A 10,889-nucleotide genomic window follows, 5' to 3' on the forward strand; every position below is an offset into this window, starting at 1 on the left:
TATCCTTAACAAGTGGGTTTTTCTTTTGAATAGTGCTTTTATAACTGTAATAAGTACTCAACACGTAATGGCCCATCTGCTACTTTTTTGAAACTTTTTTACATTGCTCTCTTAGTCTTACAGTGACATTTAAACATTCAGTTTGTAGTGATCTTTATACGCAATTTTCAAGAACTTTAAATATTGCATAACGTCTAATTACTCTTTTTTCCTTTTGTATCTCCTGCAAATTTATCCATCATTCTCATTTATTTCTTACTTAATCGTTCCATTGCTTGTTATCCGAAGTATCTGGTAATAGGTCCTAAGAGACAGTTATAGAAAATTCCATATAATATATATATTATATTTTCATAAAACAATATAGAAAGATAATTATTAATACATAGCAAACTGGACATTTTTTTGATAAAATCTCCATAGAGATTAAATATATTTAATACAAAATATTCACAAAATTAAAGTTTTTAGTTTCAGATCGATTAAATCGAAAACAAATTAGTCTCAATCCTCAAATATTTTAATCAAACAACACTCTAAAATTTAATTTTATGTTTTGTCAATCAACATTTTAAAGTAGGTTACATTTATTATGACTTCAGTTTTATAATTAATTTTCTAATTCAGGAAGCAGATGTGGCCTTCATACCTGTAGTCGTCAACCACGAACGTTTCTCTGCAATGGAGTTTACGTCAGTTTTTTCTTTTTATTCTACAGTTTTTCTTATTAGAGCTCCAGATAAGGTTTTTGATTGGAATGCTGTTACGAAGCCTTTTACTTTAAATGTAAGTAACAATAACAAGTCTTAAACTATAACTAAAACTCAAACATTAAGTTATATTTTATGTAACCAGGTTTGGATCGCTACATTTTCTATCGTATTGATATTTGGACTAACGCTATATAAAGTGCTGGAGAAGGAATTTATTGATGCAGAAACAGGGAAACGGTGGACTCTACGTACAGTTTTTTGGAATTTAGTTTGTACATTTCTGGGTAAAGGTAAAATTCTATAATTCTGATATAATCCAAATTATGACTTTTGTAAAAAAATAATTGTTTGTTGATTTAATTTAGGATTGAACCTAGAGCAAGTGAAAAGACTTGCATCCAGATTTATGATAGGAATTTGGTGGTTATCGATTGTTGTTTTGGTATCCAGTTACAGCGGAGCGTTGATGTCTTTCATGACATGTCCTTTAACTGAGTCTTTTCCAAGAGATTTTCAGGAACTTGCTGTTTTTGTCCGCAACGGTGAGTACTCATGCGGAACATACAAGGGATTTGCTATTTGGAAAGAGATCAAGGTAAGTGTTTTGAATTTAAAATTTTATACTTCTTATATGGGTGGAGTGTTTTTAATACGTTTTTTTTTAATTTCAAGATTTGTTTATTATAACGATTGTATTTTATATTAATATAATTATTAATTATTATGCCTTTGTGTTCTTTTTATCGTAATTTAAAATTTATTTTGTATACTAGTACTTTTTATATATTAGCAGGACTTATTATACTGGAAAATATGGATGCAGATATTTAGTCTTACAGATCAAAAATAATGTTATTTATTTAGTTCACTGTAAGACTAAATATCTGCATCCATATTTTCAAGTATAGCAAGTCCTGTTAATATATAAAAAGTACTAGTGTGGGTGCCGGGAGGCGGCCGATTTCTCGTTCCTCCTTTTTGTCGGCTAACAGGTCCGTGAGACCTGCCCACGTCAAGATGGCGGTTCGGAGGAGTTACGCGTTACGCGAGTGGATGCGAGTGGAGGAAGTGAATGGGTTCGACGGTAGAGCGGCGGATGATGACATTCGAATAAAGGACATTATAACGGATAAAACAATAACAAAGATTTATTAAAGCTAACTTGACAATTACAGATACGGCGAGCGTCGGTCGCCTGAGTTCGTATTCGCGGAGGGAGAGTTTACAAAACTTCGGGTCATACCTCGTGATCCGGGTCGATCTTCACAGTCGATACGATTTCGTGGATTTCCGGCGGTTCCCCTCGACTTTTTGGCCGCACGCGCACAGGCTAAGAGATAAACGTAACCGACCCCCTTTTTCTCCGTCGTCGCCCTTTTATTCTCTCAGTCACGAGTTCCAGGTTCGCCAACCCGCGTTTTTCGACTCTTGTTCCTCCTGATTCATTTTTTCTATCTTTTGACTCATATCCCTTTTCCTTCTACTCGCGCGGAAAGGGATGTATCATTACCGGCTAAATTCCGGTGGGTTCGAATTTTCACACCACCTTGGGCTTTCTAAAATCGAAGCTGTCCCTGAAGGGCAGGTTCGATTTTCAAGAATATCCGCGAGAATATCCGGAGTAAAACGGATAGGAGGCTCACGAACTAATTTAAGTGGCTGCCTCTTCTCGACGGGAGACGTCTGGAAAGACCGACGAATCAAGAAGCAGGCGACGTTACTCAGTCGCGACAATGATTTATATGGCGAAAAATTTTTTCCACGATTTACTTGGCGACATTAACAATTTAATGATTACGCGACAATCAAGGATTAATCGGGCGCGCGTTACAATAAGCTGTTATGTTAAACCGACCACGGTGGGTTGGTAAATAACAACGGTGTTCCCGGAAGTAGGGTTGCTTCCTAGCTGGCACGTGGTGCAGACGTAGTTTTCTTTCGTCACTTGGGCACGAGAGTAAAGTTCAAGGTCTTGAGTGTTCGTTGTTCTCGCACGTTATGTGAAAACTTTGGGTTCGCCTCGGGCTACAGCAACAAGTAGTGTATTTACTGGTAGTCCGGCAGTGTTGGTAATAGTTCTATGTCTGGCACAAATGTCGAAGTTAAACAGGAACTTGAGGGCTGGAGGATTCCGGTGAGTGGTGTCTTGATATCGTTTTGTTGTAGTGTGGCGGTGTCGTCGGGTATGAAACTCGGAGCGGTGATTAATTTTGGTGGAGGGTCGTCATAGTCTTAGTCCGTTGCGGCGAGGATGTCGTCCTATTGGTACTCACAAAAGTTAATTAAAAACAGTATTTGAAATGAAAAGATGATTTGTTCCCGGATCGAGGTACACATTACAAAAAGTTATAAATGGGGTTACTCTCCCTCAGGTCGCTAGGATAATAAAATTCTAACTTAAATCTAAATGAGATAAGCTAACACGTTGGTCCAATTCAAAACGGTGGTTAACATGGTTAAATAAAATTCGAACGATATTAATATAACGAAATATAAGTAATATAATATTTGAGTAATAGTAAGTAATAATATAGGTTAAGATGCGATATATGGTGATATATTATAATGGATTATAATAAGGACAAAACTTCGAAAGAAGAAGTTGAACAAAGGATCTAAAAATGGCGGTGTTAATAGGTTTGAACAATGGCCCGTTGGTGAAGGCGGGTGGGATCGCTCCGGGGTGCTTCCTGTAAGGGTGTGTCTCTTCCCGGAAGCGGGTTAGTTTCCCTTTCTTGAAGACGGATTTCTTCGGGTCGATTATCTTGCGATTGTTGTCGGTTGCTTATGTATTCCATTCGAAGATTATCGTCCGCCGGAGGTTGTAGTCGGCGGCGTATAACCGATCGGAAAATACAGATGAGGCCAATCAGAATTATGGCAGCACCAAGGCAACTAGCAAGTATAGTGGATGGGTGCATGTAGGAGGCTGGCTCGGGGGTTGCCGTCATTCGCAACAAATGATTGAGATCATATTTGACGTTAGAGAGAGATTGTTCAGCCATCTGGATATCATAGTCCGTCGCGGATGGTAGTTTTTCCTGCATTGCGGGGTTCTTAAAATGGTTCAATAGGAGTTGCATCTCCGTTTGATTGATAATCTGGTCGATGGGTGGAATGACCAATTGGTGGGTCCACTGTAGTGATATAGTTGATTGGCCTTGGAAATGTGAGGTAAGGATAACTCCGGGCAAGTAGCCAGTGCAAGCATTTGGGAGACTGATGATTCCAGTATTATTTAATTTTTGAGTTGTAGAGGAAAAAGGGGTCTTTTGATACCTATTAGGGCATCTAATAGTTAGAGTGAGAGGCTCAGGAGTGGAGTAGACCCACGCTCCGGGTTGGTCTAATTTCTTAAAAATTGGCGCATAATTATGGATAATTTGTCGCTTGCAGAGTTCCTTGACCTGTAGTTCGATCCCGCTGAAGAGGGCGTATTCACAACTTTGTTGGGGAGCCCTAAGGATGGGAAGATCCACGGAGCAAATGGCGAAGTGGGCAGTTGTACAGGTGCTTAACTCATGCCGCTGTAGCAGCATGTAAGACTGTCGATCCATCGATAACGCAATGACGGGGTACGCAGTACGGAATTGAATAAAAGTTTTTATCGTGGGGATGTAAGTAGGAAACGGTACAATTTCGTACATGTCGAAATATCCACTAGGAGTGATTAAAGGTATTTTGGCGAAAATTCGTAGTTTCCCCGGTACTGCTACAGCAATGGTAGTGATCCATTGGTAGTACTTGAAGAGCGTATCTGGTATTATTGGTTCGATCATGGCGTAGCCGTCGGGGAGCTTCGTTTGTATATCTCGGAGAGTACGTAGGAGAACTTCGCGAGGAACAAAATAGGTGTTCAATCGCTTCTGTTCTAGGACATCTATCGCTTCGCGTAGTTCTAACAGCTGGAAATGTAACTCTTGGAGGGATGATTCAATAGTTCTTAAGATAATTTCATAGGCGAGATTGAAACGGTATAGGTTGATCAACTCGCCAAAGCTTTCTACTCGTTTAAACAGAACGTAAATTTGGTGTCTGTTTTGCTTACTTATGTTTAACGTGTCTTGTATCAAGGTAGTTTGGGATTGTACTAGGTGAACGATTCCTTCGGTCCGCCGTTTGATAGTCTCGACTTCTGTATTTAACGTTTCGACCTCCTCGGAGGTGGCCGTTCCAAAAAGGAATTTAAGTGCTTTCCCTCCGAAGTCTATGAGTCCTCTTTTCTTTTGTGGAGCAGGACGAAGTGTGATTAACGCGAGGAGTTCTTGATATTCTCGTTGATAGTTCCGGAAGGAGGCCTGTATTAATTCGAGGCCTTGCGTGGGAAGTTTCCATTCGGTTCCGGTTTGATTTGGTGCTTGCTGTTCTTGTTGTTGAATCCAGGCTTTCAGATAGGCTACCGATTCGGAGACAAATTGCAATTGTCGCTCCAACGGTTCAAATGTGATATCGGTGACTAGGGTCCAGTGGCTTGCCGTGATGAGGAAGTTGCCCCGATGTAAGAAAAGGACGCCTTTGGTAAAGGTCTTTGGGTCTGAGGGAGGATGCAGCGCCATATAGCTGCTACTTAAGATAAGAAGGCCTAGTGGCAGGAACAGCATTATACCTTTTTAGGTTGGTTTCTGCAAAGAACAGGAAAACCAAATCATAGTAGGTTACGAAACCTTTAACTAATTATTCCAGTTAGGGGCGACCCCGAATACAACCGAATAAATAACGAACACGGAACGAAGGGGTGGATTAATATAAGGCACAATTTATTGAGCAGTATATGTACAGATAAATACTCATAATATATAATGTAAATAATGTACTATAAGCAAAGTAATGTAAAGTAATATAATGTACAGAGACAATGTCTTCTGACTACAATGTAGGATCCGGAAGTATCCAAACAAACGGGAGTGCTTCTTAAGTGGCCGTTCGGCTTCGGTTTCTGTCGGTAGGGCGGCGGCGAGAAGAGGACGAGCCAGTGTTGGGTTCCGCTGGGGCCGCTGACTGGGGAGCTCGCGCGGCTGGGCCGGGTACTGGAGCGGCGCCCTCGGCCACCTGTCTTCGTCCCCTGCCTCCCTGATAAAACTCCTCCACCCGGGCTACTTCGTCGCGAAAGGCCGCCTCTAATTCTGGGGGACAGCGGTGGTTAACCGGGAGGAGCAGGGTGGCGGGGACACGACGGTGTCGGCGCTGAGAGCGATTAAAGCTCAGCGCTGCCTGCAGTGAGACAGCGCTGACCTCTGGCTCTTCGGGAGGCGAGACCGGGGTGGAGATCGGTGTCTCCCACCATTCCCCGTCTTGGTCCATGTCTGGAAAAGGGTTGTAGTTAGGATTTAGACTGACTCGGCCTTAATGTCTATACTAAATTTGAAATTATTAAAGGCCCCGAACGCCTTAAAGGACTCCGCGGAAAGTTCCAGGGGAGCATAGAAGTCATAGGTATCTCCATGGCCGTACCGCGGAATGTGGGTTGAGGTCCATTGAAGAGTGTGTGGGCCCTTTCGGCAGGTGATGGTATAGAAAAAATTAGAAGTTGAGGGGTCGGACAAAAGATAGAGTTTGGTGTTAAAAATAGGTGGGTCTTGGGAGGTTCTTTCGACCTTTACAAGGAACCTTTGGTTATGGCACTCTAATACAGCAGCCCACACCTGAGAACAGGGTTGGTCCGTATGAACTCCAAGAATAAGGAGGGAGGATCTGGGGAGGAAAGGGACTTGTGGGTGATTGTCCCGTAGATGGGCTGTAATGTCCGTTTGCGCTCCTTCCCAAGGGCAATTGAAGTCGAAAATAGGACAGGGTAATGGCGCAAATGTGCAAAGTGGCGTATGAATTTCCCGGTCCGCCTCGGAAAACAGTTCTCGGCATCCGAACCGTTGATTTATACAGGGTACCAGCATCGCGGCGATTATTTGTTTCGCCACACGACTCCGGATATTTCCGAGAGCCTCACGGCAGGTGTGGCAGTTAGTGATTCGGGGTCTGCAATTGGCGCACACGAGATGGCCATTGGTACACTGGTACACCAGCGCCTGCGCGAGCTCATAACAGATGGGGCACGTCACGAAGGAAGCGTATGCTTGGTCTGATTCCGTCAAAGTCATTTTTCCTGGAAGGAGAGGGAAAAAGTTACTGATGGCGGAGACTGATGGCAGAAACTGAGTTCGAACGTGTAGTTGCTCTCCCAAAGCCGGAGGGGAAAAAGGGGAGGCTTCTCCTACGCGTCAACGACATGAACCTCCAAGGAGACGCGAAAGCGAAATCGTTCAGAATAGCTTGCATCCTATGGAAGAAAATCCCGTTAGACATCCCCCCCGCGCAGAACAACTCCCTCCTGCCGAAGAGAAGGAGAGACAGAAATTACAAATCTGGAGAAGGGGAGGGAGGAGCAAGCCGCCGCTTAGGTATGACTAGCCTTCATTCCCTGCGCTCAGGGGATGACGGTAGACTAGTCGTCGGTGAAACGAACCGAGGGATGCGACTACGATTTCGACTGGGCCGCGGCATCACCCATGGCTGTTCGGGGACAGGGCCGCGGCTACGTAGCGCGTATGGAGGCGTACTCTCTGGTTCCTCAGTTTCCGATTGTTCGCGTTCTGAGTCCTCGTGCTCGGTGTCCTCTTCACTTTCCCTTTCTACTATTTCTCCCGAAGGGGGTTGAGTAGGGATAGAGGTTAAGATAAATTCGTCCCACGGGTCGAGATACGGGGATGGATCAAGCTCAGTGGGTGCGGTCAAGGTTGTGAGCTGATCATTATTTTGCGTTTGCCGCAGGTGGACTTCCTCGCGGGCGGTTGTTGGTTTGATTCGATCCGCGTGGACATGCATCTTACGTTTGGTTTCTAAATGTTCAATTTTAAAGTTTACCGGACCGAGAGCTTCGATAATTCGATAGGGTCCAGACCATCGCGGTGCTAATTTCTGCTTTAACCCTCTTGGCGTAACGACTTCCTTTAATAGAACCCTGTCTCCCACCTTATAACAGGGAGGTTTATTTTGTCGCCGGTGTCGTTCTTGTCGAGCTTCGGCGGCCTGTTCGGCCACCTGTTGAGCTGTTTGATGTGCTAATTTCATCCGTTGTTGTAATTCTGAGGCAAAATTGTCATCTATATCATAACGCACTTCCACCGGCTTAGTAACTATATCAAACGGATAGGTAGGGTCTCTACCATACAAAAGGAAGAATGGGCTCTCATTCATAGAAGCGTGAACCGAGGTGTTGTACGCGAAGAGAGCGTAAGGTATCCACTCATCCCAATCGTGTTGATCTCTGGCTACATAATGTGCTAAAATATCAATTAATGTTTTGTTAAATCTTTCCACAACGCCATTACTGGCGGGATGATAGGCGGTGGTGAGGAGCCTGTTTATGTTCAGAAGCTTGCATACTTCGGTAAACATTTTCGAAATCAGATTCGGAGCTCGGTCCGTCAGTAAGTGCGTCGGCGTCGAGTGACGTAATATAATATTGGTAACGAAGGCTTTCGCGATCGTCTTACTACTAACATCCGGTAGTGGAATAGCCTCAGCATACCGGGTAAAGTGATCGACGAAGACTAAGATATATTTATTCCCCGTAGTGGTGCGCGGGAGTGGTCCAACAATATCCATAGCGGTACGTTCAAAGACGTGTGAAAGGGGAGCAAATAATTGTAATTCGGCTTGGGCTCTGCGTCCGCGCCGACGATGTTTCGCGCAGCTTAGACAGCTTTGACAATAATTTCGTATCTCCTTGGTCATTTCTGGCCAATAAAACGACTTAGCTATTTTAGAACGCATCTTAAGTTCTCCCAGATGTCCAGCGATGGGATTATCATGGAAGGTATATAGGAGATAATCCTTAAGAGCGGCTGGGACAACAATTTGTTCCCACCAGTCGGACTGTCCTTTATTGGTGCCTTTGTGGCATAGGGCGCCTTCTTCATTGAGATAGAATTCATCTAAGGTAAGGCCGTTCCAATTTCCTGAGATTGCTCCGCTTTGCAATTGTTGGATAAGGGGTTTCCACCGCGTATCTCCTTGTTGCGCCTTCGCGATTTGCGTCAGGGAAAATATAGGTTCTACCTCCTGGATTTGCCGAATAGGGATACGGCTAAGAGCATCTGCATTTTTATGCGACTCTCCAGCTTTGTGAACCACGTCAAAATCGAATTCTTGGAGGAAGATAATCCATCGTGATAGCCGCGAATTGGTAGTTGAGTCCTTACAGTCTAATAACCAACGCAGAGGTCGATGATCTGTGAGTATCGTAAATTTTCGTCCATATAAGTAAGGTTTGAAATATCTCACAGCCCAAACCGTAGCTAAACACTCCTTCTCAGTCGTGCTGTAATTAAGTTCGGGTTTTCTCAGTAATCGACTTGCATAAGCAATCGGTTTCTCGGTGCCATTTTCCTCTTGGGATAATATGGCTCCTAAGGCAACATTTGAAGCATCTGTAGCAAGGATAAAAGGCTTCGAAAAGTCCGGTGATTTTAATAATGGAGTGGAGGTTAGAATTTGCTTTAGCGTCTCGAAACTTTCTTGTTGAGCCGGGCCCCATTCGAAAGAGGCATCTTTCTTCAATAAATCCGTTAAGGGTTTTGCAATTTTTGCATACTTGTCCACATGTCGACGATAATAACCAGTTAATCCTAAAAAGGATCGAATTTCTCGCTCATTTTCGGGCCTAGGGAAGTCTAAGACGCACTTTACCTTATCGCTATCTGGTTTTATACCCTGTTCAGAAATTTCATGGCCTAAAAATTTTATTTGCCTCTGCAGGAAATGACATTTTTTTGGTTTTAGCTTAATTCCGGCTTCGCCTAATCGTTGGAATATTTGTTCCAAGCGTTTGAGGTGAGTAGGGAAGTCGGGACTGAAAGTCAAGATGTCGTCCATGTAGACGAGGCATGTCTTTCCCTTCAGACCATGCAGGACGAAGTCCATGGTTCTTTCAAAGGCTGCAGGTGAGTTACGGAGCCCCATGGGGCACCTGTTCCATTGATAGTGCCCATCAGGTGTGGAGAAGGCTGTTTTCTCCTTATCACATACACTCAATTGCCAAAATCCTGAGACTGTGTCCATGGTGGAGAAATATTTTGCTTGGCCCATCAAGCTAAGGGATTCCTGCACTAAGGGCAGTGGATATGGATCTACTTTAGTGATTTTGTTTAACTTGCGGTAATCTATTACTAATCTCAAACCGCCTAGTTTTTTCTTAACGAGAAGCGCTGCTGAACTCCAGGGTGATGTAGAATGTTCGATGATGTTATTCGCTAAAAGTCCATCGATTATTTCATTTAATTGCTGCCGTTGCGCATATGGAATTCGATACGGGGGGGAGTAAACGGGCGCCGCATCGCCGGTATCAATTTTATGTTGCACAATATCACAATACCCCAAATCGTAATCATTAACGGCGAAAACGTGTCGATATTTATATAATAAGGTTAAAAGCTCTTGGTGTTCATCTTCCGGGATATCGGTCCAATCAAATAATTGGTTAAATTCGGCCTCTGATAATTGTGCCGTTTCTCCTTCTCGGATAGTCCCGACCGGGTCTATTTCCTGGACCGCCTCGAAATACGTGCCTACTTTTTCTCCTTTCTTTAACGTTATCGTTTGGTGGGTCGAATTGCGGAGACGGATGGGTACTTGTCCCTTTTTGTTGGGTGTGACCAATACATCGGCTCCGAATATTCCTTCCTGGGCAAGGGGAAGTGTCTCAATTACTCCCATTTTATTACTTGTGCGACGTCCTCGGATGGTCGCGCTTACGATATTATCCGTCATGGGGGGAAGTCGGCACGGTTCTATTAAGACTACCTCCTTTCCTTCTCCGTTTACCTGTCCTTGTGATCCCTTTTTAGATCTTATAGCCGCAGTTACCTGGGCCTTTTCCCTCGATTTATTCCGACTTCCCTGGACCTGTCGGTTACGCGTTGTCGTTTCGTCGGGTAGTTCCGTCCCCGACTCGTCTCCGGACATCGTGGAGTTTAATAACGTTACTACCGTAACAGGAGGTATAATCAATTCTCCTTTCTTTAAGTTGATAAGAAAGCCCTTATCAGCGATCATATCCCTTCCAATAATGCCGTCGCAAGGATATGTAACGTCTATATCCACTAGACAACACGCAAAGGGGAACTGCAGGTCGCCGATTTCGAAGGTAGGGTTCGCAATACCGTAAGTTTGAATGATATG

The 10,889-nt window shown here is 43.8% G+C and overlaps 1 protein-coding gene across 1 annotated transcript in view; it reads left to right on the forward strand.

Moving 5' to 3' along the window:
- LOC136970908 (glutamate receptor ionotropic, delta-2-like) overlaps window positions 1-1,400 on the forward strand; it is a 60,733-nt gene extending 59,333 nt beyond the window's left edge. Inside the window, exons 5-8 of the mRNA XM_067265413.1 lie at window positions 628-786; window positions 856-1,003; window positions 1,079-1,308; window positions 1,386-1,400. Coding sequence (XP_067121514.1) covers window positions 628-786; window positions 856-1,003; window positions 1,079-1,308; window positions 1,386-1,400 — 552 coding nt within the window. The remainder of the gene's footprint in view (window positions 1-627; window positions 787-855; window positions 1,004-1,078; window positions 1,309-1,385) is intronic.
- The last annotated feature ends 9,489 nt before the right edge of the window (window positions 1,401-10,889 follow it).

This window comes from Centruroides vittatus, unplaced genomic scaffold, assembly GCF_030686945.1.
Source record: "Centruroides vittatus isolate TY-2023 unplaced genomic scaffold, ASM3068694v2 contig_221, whole genome shotgun sequence".
NCBI lineage: Eukaryota > Metazoa > Arthropoda > Arachnida > Scorpiones > Buthidae > Centruroides > Centruroides vittatus.